This window comes from Adelges cooleyi, unplaced genomic scaffold (assembly GCF_023614345.1).
Source record: "Adelges cooleyi isolate 19-005CV unplaced genomic scaffold, UGA_ACOO_1.1 ACOO_flye_CR_arks_rails_tigmint_CR_PRNA_23, whole genome shotgun sequence".
NCBI lineage: Eukaryota > Metazoa > Arthropoda > Insecta > Hemiptera > Adelgidae > Adelges > Adelges cooleyi.
This window is the reverse complement of record NW_026095893.1, coordinates 3,305,408-3,323,013: the sequence shown is the minus strand read 5'-3', so window position 1 is coordinate 3,323,013 and position 17,606 is coordinate 3,305,408. Positions and strand designations below refer to the sequence as shown.

General features: G+C 30.5%; 1 protein-coding gene across 3 annotated transcripts in view; it reads right to left on the bottom strand.

Annotated features, from left to right (window-relative positions):
• Positions 1-17,606, bottom strand: part of LOC126835426 (tyrosine-protein kinase Dnt-like) — a 47,766-nt gene that overhangs the window by 9,801 nt on the left and 20,359 nt on the right. For all 3 annotated transcript variants that reach the window (XM_050568004.1, XM_050568005.1, XM_050568003.1), the window contains 3 exons: positions 13,811-13,938; positions 1,939-2,206; positions 779-1,175 (listed from right to left, as the gene is read on the bottom strand). In XM_050568004.1, the coding sequence (XP_050423961.1) occupies positions 779-1,175; positions 1,939-2,206; positions 13,811-13,938 (793 nt within the window). The remainder of the gene's footprint in view (positions 1-778; positions 1,176-1,938; positions 2,207-13,810; positions 13,939-17,606) is intronic.

Below are 17,606 nucleotides of genomic sequence, written 5' to 3'. Positions count from 1 at the left end.
GGATCACGACCGGGAATAGATCTCATTTTATTATTATTATGCCAACTGAGATAGAAGAATAATCACGTTTAAAAGAAAAGTATTACGAACTATATAGTATATAAAGACCAAACTTGAACTCGGAGACATAGACATACAAAAGAAGAAGAAATGAATATATGAAGATACTAAATAATAAGCCATACCTCCTTTATTAGGAGCGAACGGTTAGAATGGTTTGAGCGTACATAGAGAGCGGATGTCCAGCTAACAAAAAATGTATTAGTAAAAAAAAAAATTAATAAAACAAGACTCCTTAGACGATTCAAAATTCCATGGATTGGTGTAGTTACCAAATATTTAGCAATGATAGACCATAACGCGTCAGTCATTAAAGATATGTATAAAGAGCTTGTGATAGTAGTGTTGTTCCCGAATGAACCGATAAACTGAGGAAGAAAAAAATGTTTGATTTTGTGTGTATTTTTAAATGAATTAAAAAAAAAAAATTTCAATGGTAAGCGTGTCCAATGCACGTAGTCCAATAGTGAAATAAGTAACTTAAAAGTTATGAACGTTCACCAAATTACTCTACCGCCATTTCCGACAACTCAATTTAATAGGCTATTATTACAAAAATTGAAGTCGCAACCATTCAAACTTCTTGAATACCCTGTATATAGGATCATATCATAATAATCACATCATACTTAAATCTTAATACATAATGTCATCAATAATATTATGTATTTTAATGATTTACACGTAATAAACACAGTTATATGGTAATTGAACTTACTGAAGCGATTCTTTTGATTTGGATCTTAATATTAATTTGCTCGTGCGTTTGTAAACTAGTGCAGATGTGACTACCACTAGTGTAACGATTAGTGCAGATCCACATCCCAGTACAAAGAAGAATGCACCATCAGTGGACATTAGCTGTTCGGGCGCGTCACGTTCTTGGGTTGTTAACACAGTCATTGTTGTTATCGGAGCCATTCCCGCCGATGCAGAATAATGCGATACGCTTGTGTTTTCAACGATAGAGGACGATATGCGGTTTTGCTGTTGTTGTTGTTGCTGTTGGTATGATGTGTAATGCTGTTGAGGTTGTTGGTGTGACGTGTATTGCTGTTGTGGACTGTTCAGTGGAACATGATCGACGCGGTTTGTTTCCAACGACTCGTCTTTGCCTGAAGAAAAAAAAACCACTCGTGTCGTTAGACAAAACATATTAGCGGCGAGTATAGGATATTGCAGGTCTAAAAATGTTCTTAAATACAATAATAAAGGTCCGAATTTCGTAGTTAATTCTAACCGTTGGAAACTAGTAGTTGTGGTCCTGTTAAAAACGGCGAAGCTTTAACAAATTTTAATAACGCATTCAAATGTTGATCACCGTCGAGCGATTAGGATGTTATTTATCACACTCTAAATTGTTACCAGTACATCTATACTAAGAATAGAAATTATATACTACCAAATTCGTATATTAGAGTTTTAACATTACCTATATGTGAAATTATATTAATATGTATAGATTGGCAAGTTATAAAATCGCTGAAGCGTCTGTTTAAGCAGAAATACATTATTGGCCATTTATACAAATACACATATATGTATATTCGAATTGTACAGATAGTTAGGGAAAGGGGGAAAAGGGTGAATACTCGCGAGCTTGTTTAATTAATTAAATCCTCGTCGATGATGTTCTGCATAGGTCGGATTAATTATTAAAACAAACGAAACCGTGGCTACAATGCTTTAGTGGTGGTTCAGCATAACGACCGCTGGTATACCTAATGCACTTCAAAGGTACAAGCACGGTATGTAAAATTTGTAATGCAAATCAGACGAAAGTGCACGTATAATAATATTAATTGTTAGTCGGCGTGTAATGTAGAGCTGAACGAGAAAGACATAATGTACATATTATGATAATATGCGCTTGGTTACCGATAAGAGAGTCCAACAGCATGTCGGTGGTCTTGAGACATATTTTGTTCCGGCGAAAAACTAATACGACGTCATCGTGCTTAGGATTAACTGCAGTAATATTAATGGTGAGCTGTATGCGAACTTCGGCACTGACAACACCGGTGCAAGGCAACTTCAGATGGAATATCTGAACAAATGACGGTACCCAGCCCGATTGTGGAATGTCCAATTCCGGTTTCTTCATCGCAATGCCATTATTTGACTCCACATACCACGTGTACGGCAACTATAAGATAAAAACATATTATTGTTATTGATAAAGTTTTTATCGGAAATATTGTGACTAATAAACAAGGTAAGTGGACTTCAGATTTTTGTTAAGTGGAAGGTACAACCATCATGTAAGTTATATTATGTCGTACTATCTTTAATCTGTGTAATTGTTGAGCAGTTAAATGTATAATAAAGGCTATAAAAAATTAAAAAATTAAAGTTATATTATGTCTTTCTTGTACATATAAACAAATGTATTTAAAAAATAAATGTACAGTAAAATGAATGGTATTCTGATAACCGACTTAAAATACCTAAAAAAAATCAAGAGCGTCCACTTATACGAACCATGCGGTTAATAAGTGATTTCATTTCTCTCCTCATTTTAAGCGACAATATTCACTTAATTTTATTATTTTGCGGGCATCAGCAAACTTGAGCCTTTTATTTTAGAAATATGGTTAAAATGGCCCTATTCTTAATAACGATGTACTTATTAATAAAGTAGCAGACCATCGATTATTGATCATATTAAAAAGGAGGAATTAATTGCTCAAAATAAATGTGATTTGTGAACTGCGAAATACAAATTATTCCATTTTTCGAAATAGCAGCAAACATGAATATACTTAAACAATATGCCGTGTGTCGTGTGTATCAGTCTGTATACAATTAAAACAAAACGGGTTTTCATATTATTAACTGGTATGTTTATTACATTTTCCCAATTTCGATGCTCAAACACAACCAAAATAAAGCCGACATGATAACTATCGAATAGATGGATCGAAGGGTTATAAATTATGGTGTTGTCCAATTATACTATCTGGAAAGGGCCGTGTGTACTTTCGACCGACAACAGTGCGTTATGCGCGTAAACAATGTTTTGGGGATAATTTTCGACAGACTGCAAATACCCTTCACAGTCCCACAGCCCCCCCCCCCACACCGTTTGCAGATTTTCAGGAATTACACATCAGTGAGGTATTCATTGACATAATCATCTACGTATACGTGATGCTATTATATTATTATTTACTGACAGTGATGGAGACGTAGTGTATGCATCCCATATGTGTACTATACAAAGAGGGGATATTATTTTTTTTTTTTTTGCACCCACCTGATTCACCAGGCCAATAGCGATTATAAAAAGCGTTGTAGTGGATGCACCCATGTGTTTGTTTGTGTGTACGCATCCCGAGATTTCCGACCCTGTTTTTGACACATATGTCACATAACATGACAAATCCCTTCACTGCCTCCCATAGACCATTGCGACCCTTTATAAACCACCGCTACCACCAACGACACCATCGCCACCTCATCGCATACCCACATGCAAAATATATCCCTTACCTTTTCCGAAACAAACCTTTATGTAAATAAAGCTCAAAGTCACAAGTCGCTATTTCGCAAAACTTATCCAACTGTTTTTTCTCAAAACTATAATATCAATTCTTTTCCTCTTACTTAATGTTTTTGATATATATATATATATTTATTTATTTATTTATTTAAAAAAATAATTAATTTTTACAATAACAGTAATAATAATTTCTACAAAAATAAAGTTTCGAGTAAAATATCGTAAAATTGTGTTTGACAAATAGAATAATCGTTTTAAAAATAAAAACCTCGTCATGGTAGTAATAGATTTTATGATTAGTCAACGTTCATTAAAAATACAAAAACCACTAGTGTCTATTTAGTTTTAAGCATAATGAATTTCACAATTTCTGGATGACTGTACAATATAAAATATGATAAATATTTAATTACTGATAAATATTACTGCTGACTGTATGTCTATTATATTAAAACTAAATAAATATTCTTTTAATGAAGTCTGTCCTATACCTGCCTAGTAAACCTCGGATTTGACGCGAATCTATATTCTATTGATAAATTAATTAAGATTTGTATTTTATTTTATGTATTGTAGTTGCTGTGAAAAAACCTCCTGTGTGCCAATTTTACGATTTTGAGGTTTTGGGATACGGAAAAAAATAAGGAATCACATGATAAAATAGTGCACAAATGTGGCGGTGGTCTTCTATAGATTGGGCCGTTGGTTCCAACAAGACTACTAATATTACAATGTTACTAAATGAAAATATTTTCAAAAACCATGCAATGCGGCTTAGCGTTCTGAGCTAACTGAAATTTAATTAATCGACTAAAATGAAAGTGTAAAAAGACTTATACTTAGCTAAAGGGATGCCTAGATAAATATCTATGTATTTATAAGCCGATCAAACACGCAGTGGTGTTGACGACGAAAAACAGATTGCTCCGCTGTGCCCTTTCGCGTTGTTCCGTTGACACGGTTTTCTACTCATGGTTTTGTCTCTTACTCTTGTCTGTACACATACCGAGTTATACATTGTTACCCAAGGCTATTGAATCAAACCCTCCTTGTAAAAGGGCCAAAGGATATACTTACATAAAGGAGGCGAGGAAAAGGGTCTCGCTTGACAAGGACTGGGGTGGAAGTGTTTCCAATGTAAAATTAGCCGGCAGCAACGACTATGTTGAGTTGCCCGACCGCGTTTACGGAGTAATGGCGTTAAATTACCTGGTCGCAAATTGTGCATGGTGTGGGATAATAGGAGAAAGGGGAAGGAAATGGTTGGTGGTCGGGATATGTTGTAGGACAAGGGGTAACCAGGTTAATACCAACGCGGTGGTCCAAAGCCGTTGGAGGAGTCACGCGATACACCGTGATTGCCGGCTATTTGGTCACGTTAAAATCTACCCCCTCCCTCTATGCCACTGGCGGTTACTAATAATAATAAAACACAGTTTTTATATTGTCCGTAATGGCCAAGCCCGGAACCGGACGCAGTACAATTAATTTGACACGTAATTACATACCTGTTGTTGTACATGTTGTTACAAAATACTGAATACATTTTACTACTATAATTATTTAGACCTACAATCAGCATATTTCGCATGTAGCCCAAATTATATTTTTGCTATCAAAGACCAATCGGAAACCATAAAACCCTTTTTCTTAAACGAGAATATTTATATTATTGCATTTCATATCAAAACATAATAGGTCGGTTTAATCCTCAATTCTAATTTAAAAAAAATAACCGAGTACAATTTTGTTATAGATAGATTGTTACAAAACCTGGCCACTATTGTCGAATATTCCAACGTGTAATGTGGGTATATATTATAGTATAAAAATCAATGGGTTCTACAGTAAAACTTCAAATATGGATGTTTTAACGGTACGTGCATTTTAGTCACGCTTATAACTAGGTATAAGTATAGTATACTATAGTAATAAAAATATAAAATATTGGCGTTAAAAGACTAAATAATATCATGAATCCTTAATGCAATTTTATATACTTAATGATTTTCATATATCTACTTGGATCCATACATTATGCAATATTAAAAACAACGAAAGTTAAAATAATGTAATGAATTACTGGGTATTTTATCATTTTTCCCCACTAGCCACTTAAATTACCTACGTTTATCTATTTTTTCTATAATATTGTAGTACATGAAATGTAAAATTAAACTAATTTTACATATTTTTAAAGTTCTTGATAAAATTGCCTTTGAATTTGACTATTTTAAAATATAAAACACTGAAAATTAAACATACACACGTACGCTACTTAAAACGAGGAGAGAATTATTAAACTCATCAATGAAAGTTCTTAACTGTACTATAATATAATAATCGTTAAAATGTAACCAATTTGTAAAATTCAATTTCGGTGTTCATTAAATATTTTAGAAAACCACTTAAATATTAAGGTGTTTTTTAAAAAAACTCGTTCGATAAAATACTATTTGTTTGTCCATAAAACGTCGGCGTCATTATTTTGCCGATCTAGAGCGCCGGTTTTGAACAATGGTTTCGATCGAACAAAGTTAAGTGTTTGGATATCCCTACTATTGTCTAGTATAATTTATTATTATTACCTGATCAAGTAACAATCTTTTAAGCATTTCAGAATTGTAACACATATTTACACAATAATTTTAATATAATTTTAGGAGGACGTAACCCTTTAATTATTATGGATTTAGGTATAGACAATTTTTTTCGAAATCTTAGTTTAAAGGTTAAGGTATGAGGTGTAATTATTAGTTTAGTAATTAGGACTTTTTTTTGGAAGTTGATTTTTTTTCATACTATCACAGTATCTTTGACAGCGATTTAAAAAAAAATGTATCCTAGCTACGCAGAATAGGATTTACTCGATCCACAGTAGTTTTAGAGAAAAAACATCTATTATAAAAATCAGTTAACAACATTTTCGAAACAATGTCATATCGGATTGTGAAAATAATAACGTAAAAATAAGTTATAGTTTTTTTTTTTTAAAGTAAAAAAATGTGATTTTTTTAATGTTAAATATAGGGTTTTAATAGTATATTTGCTTTAAAATCATCACGAAGCGAGTAAAACGCATTCTGCGTAAGTAAGTTTTAACGTTGGGAAATTGGGTGTATGACGTCCTCTAAAAATATTAAGTATAGACAACATTTTTTAGTGATAGACTACGGGAAAAGAACCGTAATTTGTTAATTACTACATAAGTATTTTATATCTTTAAAAATGTATTATGCCTTTTACAACTTTTTAAAAATATAAGCGTATAATTTACTAACCATTTTTTATTTAATTTAAAAACAAGAGAAAACTCCTTTATTTTAAAAACGTCTACGTAGTTTACTCGTAAAGGGTGGTAAAATGCATCAAAGGAAACTATACCCCTAAAGCTATTTATAATTATTTAAATAATTTTCAAATTTCTTAAAAGACTCTTCTTTCAAACAATTCATATAAGAAGTAATTGTACCCATTATTATTTTCCAGAGGGTTTAACTTTACAGAAGAGTTTAATAAATTAAGGTCCACCACATTTCTGAATTTAATACATTAATGAGTACGAAACCTCTTTACAATACTCACATATATTAGTATTTTACAATGTAATTTAGAGAGTGTAGAGGCTCAAGCTAGTGATTTAGATTCAAAAGAAGACATTTAAAAATTTTTGTTACCATACAGAAATACAACCCATTCAGTAGCTGATTTTTCTCCATTTTGAAGGGGAAGGGGATTGACAATCACATAACAATAATTATCATTTGGTTTACCTTATACATACAATATTCACCAGAGTTATAAATTTTGAGTATTAACACGGTTTTATTTAGGAATGTTAATGTTGTAAAAAATGTAAATGGTTTTAAATCTTAAAATCTGACCAGAATAAAAAGTGATAATGATTTTTTTGTAATCTGACACTACAATCATTTGTATTTTATTTTTAAATAATTTAGTGTTAAGCAGATATTTTTTTTTTATGTTTCCATTTTTACTTTTAAAGTTATCATATTATATAATTTATATTTTGATACTATAAGGAAAAGTTGTGAGGAAGAGAGGACCATTTATCATGCTGCACCGGGAATGTATTTTTATGGAAAAGTTAGAAAATGTTGGAATAAGGGATCTGAAGACCATGTTTATTAAGGAAGGATGCGGTTTAGCAGTGTGTCGTGCATGTACGAACAAATCATTACATCTTAATAGTGAACCGATCCGAATCTCAAAAACTAATAGAGTAAAAATAAATTATAGAACACTCAGTAGTTCAAAGTTCTTATCCTCGCATATTATTAATTAGTAATTGTAATATTCTTATTGATATCAGATTTATTATGTTAGTTTGATTTTATGATAAAAATATGATTTAATTATAAAAATACCAAAGTATGTTCAGACCCGAAAATCCTACCTCTAATGTAGTTGAGAAAGCAAAGAAATCCGCTGTCTCGTTTTCTAGGATTCAAAGTAACCTGGCGACCAAATAAACTGTACTACTTTGCCAGAACAGGAAATACGGGACAGGATAAACCTAATATTGAGAATTAGAGGAAATATTGTCGAACTAAAAGGATTGGAGGAGAGAGTATGTAAGTTAGCTGTACATTCAGTGGTGAAAGAGAAAGACGAAGGAATTTCCAGCTAGGTTAGGCGAATAAATGGAATCTAGGATAGGAAATAAAGGGAAAGTAGATTACAAGAGAAAAGAGAAGAAGTATAATTGCATAAAGATGGAGGAAATTGAATACGGAGTTGAAAACACCTCTGATATCAAGAATGCAGATGAAAGGTATTGCTTTTTGCTGAAGGATTTGTATATTTAGAGCCCAAGAGATTATTATAGGAAGGTGATTTTTTTTTGTATACTAGTCAAGACGGTTTTTATGATATACTCGACAGTTTTTCAGAGGAAAGAGCAATGGAAAAAATGCTGGAGGAGAAATGCCTGGGTTATGGATAGGAACGACATGGAATTGTCTCCAGGATAGAGAGACGAGTAATAATTTTGTACTGTTATTTTATAATGATTTTGGGGTAGTAATTAGTATTAAGGATAATATTGTAAAATCATGATATCACAATGTATTTACTATACAGTGTACGTAGATGTATAATAATAGTTATATTATAATTTGTGTTGTTTTTTATTACGTATTACGTATATTATACGAAATCTAATGTATACTGTATGTTAAAGGAAAGCCGCTATCTACTATAGTTGTTATCTTTACCTATTGTGTTAACTATATGGTTGTCACAACATATTGTTTAAACTATTGTGGTGATAAATAAATGTCCAAACCTAGAACACTACTGAATATATTACAGCTGCGGGCATTGCTTTGATAAATAATATGGTAGACGCAATCGCTGTCGTACTGTTCGAATAGTAGATTTGTCTAGCATGTACTGTGCTATACTGAATGGATACCTACAAAAACAATCAGTCACACAAAGGCTTATAAGGGTCGTTACAGTAACCCGTTTACCGTCGTCGTATAACTGATAACACATTAACCGTCCCCGCTAGTCCTATACACGACATTGCATTCACTGGAGGGGAAGGTAGTGGTGATAATGGTGAAACGATTGGGATCGGAAGTAAATCTATTGGACAAGGGTGGGCTTTGAACCGGAACTGTTGATAAGTCATTCCGGAGAAGCTAACATATCACATCATTTCAGTAAATAGGATTGGCGGCAGGCCGAAACACAACGTTTAATTCTGGTCAATTTAAATAATTAAATAACACGATAATTATACATAAATATTAATAACAAATAAATTAATATACGGATATTATAATGTTTATTCTAACATGTTAATGTTTATGTTTGTAGAAAAACAATGACTATTAACTCATACTTAAGTGGTCAATAAGATTATTTTATCACTTTTCGAGGACAATAAAATATATTGAATTATATTAAAATACACTTAAATAATAACTTGTTTATAAATAATTCATGGTTGTAATTGTAATCTTTGCATATTCGTACTCACTCGAATAAAAAATTATACTTAATTACTACAAAGAACTTTACGTTAGTCAATTTTTTTTCGAATGAAAGTTAGTTATTATTAAGATAATGATAACAAATGATTAACAGATATTTTTAAATATCCTTTTTATTGGGTTTTTAGGTTAATGTTTTTAATGATGTTAACAGTGAAGTAGAAGATGCTAAAATCTATGTTTGTTAATGGCTTTGGTAAAGGCTCTTTTCGAAAAATGTTCGTTTTAATTTAAAATTTAAGTGTATATTTATTTGTGCCCTTATTAGCATTGAAATTATTAGAATTTTGTATTTTCAATTAATTTTTTGTTATATTGTTACAGATATATTACAGCGTTAAATAACGCTGATTCTGTTTAAATCCGAAAAAATCGAGATATTTTTTGAAGGTTGTATGTTTGCGGATCAAAAGAGTTTCTAAAACTTCATAAACAAAAATGTATTTATTATATATTTTTAAACAGCTGTAACTTCGTTACTAAATAAAATATTAAAGATTCATTAACGTATAAGCCTATCATATTGTTTATACATAAATATCAGTTTTTATGGTTTTATTGTATAACGATTAATATATATTATTGGTTTTAATTATGCTTACATATGTTTATCCTAAACACACAAAATTTAAGGAATTTTTTTTTTTAAAAAGTTATGTTTGGGTTCTTTTTAATTTCTGTATAAAATGTAAATAGTTCAATATGTTTCTCTATTTTAAACATATTATTTCACAAATATTTGGGTATCCTATACAAATTTGGTCTACATTTATTTCTACAATATATTTAGCATTTAAATACCATTATTTATGTGTATTTATCTATACTTATCGTTGCTTAATTTCCTAAAATAAACATGTATTTTGATAGATTTGTATAACGAAAAAAATATTTATCGATGGTTCACTTCTGTATTTTAATTGAAATAAAATATAACCTTTGTTGGCGACCCTCAATAACAACATTCTCGTTTTTTACATTTAGAATAACAAATAATTGTATTTGAAAACGTTTATTACTAACATTAATCCTCTTTCTATTTATCTGGTCCGACAGACCGTCACAATACAATCGAATTATTTCCCCCTTACTATCTGTTCATCTCTGGCTATAAGTACAAACAAAAACAGTTATTCCCTCTTTATGAGTCTTTCTTTTTAAAACTCTAGGCAAGATTTTTTTTTCTCTCTTTTTTCTATTCTTTATTTCACGAGAATGATGGTGGCGTTAAAACGGTCCGGGCAAATTAATATCGGTGTGCGAATGAAAGGCGACGGTCTGGCATGGGTGTTTCTACCGCTTTCAGGGAATGTAATCCGCTTTTATATAAACGTAACAACACAACACCGACCTTACCATCAAAGGGATCTCGGATACGGTTAAAAGAAAATTAATTAAAATCTGCTAACGGCAGACCAGACCATATAGTGTTGGGTTTCATCAGAAATGGGCGTGGTGGTATAACAGTAGTCGCGTCAGATCTTCTAAAAACTCACAAGCTCCTATAAATTGACATTACTGAAAATGCGCTTGTCGTGATCGCCGCCGTTTAGCTTTTGTTTTTTATTGGGGATAAACGACCAGCATTTTTGTCCACATAAATGGTTAGAAGGTATTCTGGAAATTCCTACGTCTCTTCTACTGACTGGGCCGTCAGACGTACGGAATGCGGCTGCGATATTTTTCAATTTTGAAGTTGTATACGTCGAAAGGAATGGGGTGTAAATTGGCTGCTATAGTTCAATAAAATACCAAGCGATAGTTTACCCAAACAGGAAATTCCAAAAGTGCTAAGAGGAACTTTAGCCAACAATGTATTGAGAAAAAGCATTCGGGTTGAAACTGATGAATTTATACAACACGTAAACTAAATACAATTTATTTTGTACCCATATTCAGTAAGTATAATACAAATACAGTTTTAATAAGAAGTGTCAAACACTATTATTATATGCATTGTTCTTACTACTTATTACTTTATTTAAATGCATCCTAACCGAAATATGACTAAGAAATGAGTAAAAAAACCACTGTATAAAGAATAAATCACTAACAATAAGTACAAACACCACTGCTTTTACAAATATATTTATATTTTTCAAACCTAAATAAATATCCAAAGAAAAAAACGTTAAGTATAAACGAATAATAGTTCTATTATATTTTAAACGTAAAAACTTCCTGTCAATACAAACTTTTAAAAAATATAAAATTTGGCAAAATATTTTAACTCAATGCCAAAACCACAAATAAAATACAAAAGTTTTTCATTTTAAGTTTTCAATGGCCAACTACTATATAGTTAATATCAAGCGTCACGCCCAAATACTCGAAAACAAATTCACAATAGTTTATAAGTGACCAATTTAAATAAATTATGATAACTATTAATTATTATTTTATTATAAGCACTTAAATAAACAATACAAACTGAATAGTATAAAAAAACTAGTTAGCTTATTGTTATTAATAAAAAGGAAAACTTTTGTCGAAGACATTTCATTATTATAATTCATTGTTCATTTTAATTGATTATTTTTTTACTTCTTAAAAATTCAAGACTTAAAGTAATTTTTTTGTTTGCAACCTCGATAAATCAAAATTCTGCGAATCTAATGCAAATTAAATGTTTTTTTCCTGCTATGTAAATACGAGCAACTACTGCAAATTAATATAAAAAATAATTTCTATATAATTTTTATAACTTACCATCTTTTATAAAAAAAAAAAAATAAATATAAAATATAGTTTATATTATATTGTTTAAAATATTGTGAATTATAACTTTTTTGTAAAACTCTATCGCATATAAACAGATAATAAACGCATATAATATTCATATCTTGATACTTTTTTTTTATACTTTTATGTTTAAACTAATGTTCGTACACATGAGTTCCCTCGATTTATTCTGTTATTATCTCCGTCAATTTCCGTCGCTTTCACATTTGCGCACAGACATAATTATTTTGAAAATATTATAATACGGCTTACTTTCCCCTCTAAAGCATAAAATCAATGGCGATCGCCTTGTGATGAGGACGGGGGGTGTCTGTTTGTCGGCGCCACTAAACCTTGTGCCCGGTAATGCGAACTTCTCTCTTGTCCACATCTCCCCATTTTCGTTCGACATCCGGACTACTGTGCTCGTGTGTATGTAATAAATCTTTATATCCGCCCGTCGATGACTATAGGATCTCTCGATTTAGTTAGTATGCGTTTTCTAGGGGAGCTTGACACACGATGACTGGGTAGAAACCACTTAATATCGTTCTAAATATAACTAGTCATCATAATAACTTATAGAAAAAAACAATAATGAAGAAGACATATCCGAAACAATTTTTATAAAACTAGATATCATTGTCGAAAAAAAATGATAATGACGTATTTTATCGCATCATTAAATTATAATACGGCTAAATAAATTTCACATAAAGATAAAAATAAATTAACGTCTTAAGATTTCAGTGATTTATTACAACATTTTATATTCCTTAACTACATATTACATACAAAATGTATGTTGTATATATGTGAAATCCAGTAATTTTTTTTATGTAATAAGTATGTAAACTACGGTTGAGCTTAATGCATAAAACAATTTTCCCTGAGATCACATAATTTATAAGTATCATACTTGCATATTCTAAAATTTGAATGAATAAATTAAAACAAGATATCTGATATTTAGCTATTCTTATCAGCATTATGAACAGTCAATAATTATTTTCGACCAACAATTTGACAATAAATGTGTCAGTACAAGTGACAGTGTAGTGACTTATAGTATTATAATTTATAGCATACTCGTATGTATTATATAGGAAAAATGAAGTTTTCTATCGCTCAGATACGTTTCAATGCAAATTCACGAACTTCCTGCAGTTACAGCTGTTCGCGTTCAAAGGGTTGTAAAGTGTAAAGATCACGTAAACGGGGTTGCCTTTTAGGCAAAAGTTTTGGGGTCTCGCTTGTTGAACGCACTACGTGATTTTCAAGTCTAAATAATACCTATACTCCACTCCTGTGATGTTTCTCAAAAGTTAGTTCTATGTCACACGGCCAATTAGTCCTTTATAGTCGCCCGTAACATAATAATATTTCGAACAGTGTCCCGCGACTTCATCTTTTTTACCGCGTTAAAATGTCAATTCAAGCTCTTTTAGATAATACAATACTGCGCATTATGAAATGTAAAATATTTGGGATAATTATTACTTACTGAGTGCCGAGTAAGCGATTCCCAGCAAAACTCGAGTTCTCCGATGTTAGCTGGCACCGGTACTTCGAAATTCATTGCGTATGTATTAACCACTCCATCGCGAACGTAATATAATTCAGCTGATAGACCTGTAAAGAAATAGATGTAACTCACATAAATCAATATTAAAAACATCAGTGTAAAAGGAAAACTATACATATATTGCACTTCCAGTATTTTTTTCTTTTTATATTAGGATATTAAAATGATTTAGCTAAAACATGCAAACAATTAAAACATATTAATTTGATAATACTCAATCCTAAAAATGGTTTTAGTTTCTTAAGTTTGAAAACGTATGTCTAATATCATAACTGAATTAGCGGAACCCGCGGTTTGAAATACTACTCAGGCGAATTAGCTAAAGTGACAGCTAGTAATGAGAAATAGAATTAATTGTTTATATTTTCGAAAATTTAGTCGGACAAAGACCTAGAATTGATGCAACTGGAATTAATAATATTTGTATTAATATACGCTGAAAAACTGGGAAGTGGTTAAGTTAAGAATGGCAAACATGAGAAAAAGTTATAAATAAATTCAAGGTTTCCTATTATTAAATTTCATTAAAACAAATAGATTCTCTGATCAAGGGAGAGATTTTGGAGTCTAGAATATCTAAAGCCCAAGGGCCCGGGATTCCATATATTTATACTATGTTTTCTTATATAAAACCAAAAAGTACTATGAAAACAATCTTCTTTCAAAACTCTATATTTTATCGTTTAAACGTCAGTTACACTTCTAACCACCGTATAGGAAGTCTTTGTTGTCTGGTCAATGTTTTGGAAAACGTTTACAGTATATAAATTATTTTTATTACAAATGGTTTTGACAGCGAAGTGTTAACAGTATTTCTCTTTAAATTGTTCTCACTTTTAGAGTAGTTTCTCCTTATATTATAACGTCATACATCTACTCAAGAGTTGCAACTGCCATAAGATATTTAGGGAGACATCATACATTTTAAAATTTTACTCAGAAAATTCGATTGTTAATCAATTTAGAAGGGCTTATGAAATCAATTTTCAGACTAAGTAAGTGAAATTGTATGGTTATAAATTTAAGAAAATTAACTTTTATAACTTCAATAGTAAAAATATACACATAAATTAAATTATAAATGTATCAGTCAAGTTTTTATTTAGATTTTAGATTGATCCCTTTGCTGAAATTGCAATCCCAATAATTGTTTATCTTAATTAAGCCTTCAGTCCTAACTTAATTGAAATTAATGGGTTTAACTAACAACTCAGGTGGCTTTTTAGTTTTTCCCCCTCATAAGCTAAATCGATTGAGCGCGTATGTCATTAGTCTTTGTCACTTAATCTGATTTAAAAATCTGCATAGTCAGTCCAGTCGTATTTTAATTAATACGTGTACTGAGATAGTAAATAGTGAAGTAAAAATATTCTCTTTGGATTTGTGATAATTTTTTTAACATGGATGTTTTATTTTTTATTGTTATTTTAAGATACGAACTACGTACTAAGAGCCAATTAAATACAATGTAACATTACACCGGATTTTAAAAACAATTTCGAACACCTTATTGTATTGAAAATGCTTTTAAAAGTCAAAACTTTTGACGATAATAATTGTCTATAAATGAATACCACTGTAAAAGTTAAAAATCTATTTAGTTAAAAGTTATAATCGTATACATTATAATATAATCAAGCTCTACAGGGAGTTAGGCTATTATATTAAGACGTTAATAACAGTTTGAATAACGTAATTTATCATGATAAACGATAACGTGTTGAAAGCGAAAATTCGTTCACTGTCAGTTTGTTTAAAGCTTTTAAATATTTAAATACTTTATACAAAATCAAATTTGATTTTTTTTTTTGGTTAGTGGTTATAATAAATTAAAGAAAAGATATGTTTAATAAAGCTTTTCGTTTACAAAAAAAGCGTTAAAAAAATTATAAACGGAAAAAACCCAACAAACTCTTTGTCCCAGGCATATATTGTATTGTGGTAATTTCGAGATTTATATGCCTAAGGGCTATTCATAATTACAGTGGTTTACGAAATTAATGATATTTTGCGGATACGGCTAAGGGTGGCAATGGGACGTTTTTTTCTATCACAATGACACATCGTGGTGCTTTTAATGGTCTCTGCAAACCCCTGTTTCTAATTGCACCGCAGGCTGTTTAACCCTGGCCCCCATTATCTGACCAATGTTTTAATATAGCCAATACACATTTGAAATAACAATCAGTATGGAGAGAACAACCATAATAGGAGATTAAAAATGAAATATATTATATAAATATTGAGTTATTGTTTTCATAATGTCAGTAAAATGTATGAATCCAATACCAAAAAAATTGTTTTAAATAAATATAAAACAAAATAATTAATAGCCACACATACTTGAGACTTTACTACATTTTTAGGTCACGTATAAATTATTTATTTTTGATAAAGCTTTAGAAAGTGTTAAGATACTGCAATCTTTAAAAATAGTTAACAATACTTAAAATATTATTTTGAAAATGGTAACTTTTAAAAGTTAAATAGCGACCTATATTTTATTGATTCACTTAAGAAATGCAGAATGATATAATATTAAAAATGACTGGTCGATAATCAATTCTGAATAAAAGAATACGATAAAAGGAATATTTAAAAAAATACTGTAACAAACATTGTAAATAACTCTCTATACATCATATATACAACTAAATAGTAAATATTAAAAATACAATTGTTTAAAATTCATAATCATTAATAATATTTTACCCATATTGACGATAATTATTCTATATTTTATTTGTTTATAAATTCATGTTATACATGATACGTATAAAGTAAATACATAAAACTAACCAAAAACAGGTCTCTATTAGTACTTGGTCGTTAAGATTTCTAATATAAAAAAGTAACGCTCGTAAAGTTTTTTTTTAATCATTTATCCGAATTGTGTTATTATTTTTAGTTTAACCTATATCAAAATGCTGATGCCATATACACATTAATTATTATAATAATTAATAATTTTTTCACCTAAGTATATTTGTTTTAATTGTGACATAAATAATCGTTAAATAGATTTTGTGCTAAATAAACCCAGTTTAATAAAATTGATTGTGCGTGCATTATATTATCTTGCCCCTAAGTCTTATCATCTTTATGCGTGGGTGTTCGAAGTAAATATGAAATAATGGTGCGATAATCAAGTAAATATCCCACCGTGCCGCCTTTATTTATTTTTATATGATGATAAACGACCGTAAAAAACGAATGAGGGCAAACGTCGTGTATACGCAGCGAATGAAGAAATCATAAACGAAATGAGAAAAGCCACGTCATGCCTGACGTCTGGCGCCCTTGTTTTTAACATTTTTTTTCTTGTAGGGTAACTACCGAGAATCGATATATAAATTACAAAAACGAGTACCAGTAGTTAGACAATAATCGTAAAAAATTGCACCCCTCTAGTGACAACAGCAACAATGCAACAACGATATTTCACTCAGAAGGGATGACCACCGCCTTTGGAAGAGCACATTAAAACTGTCCTAACTTCTACAGGACGTCATGCTGTTTTTTTTATTCTTCGCCCCCCTATCCACAGGACACTATGTGGCAACTTCACAGGCTTTCGTCGATTAAGCATGGTATTTGACCATTTCAAGTGGATGATTTGTGGACGGACCTTATAACAGTAATAAAAAATAATAATAAGTTTTCATAAAATAGTAAGTACATTATTTTCAATATATTTTAATTTCATAAATCTATA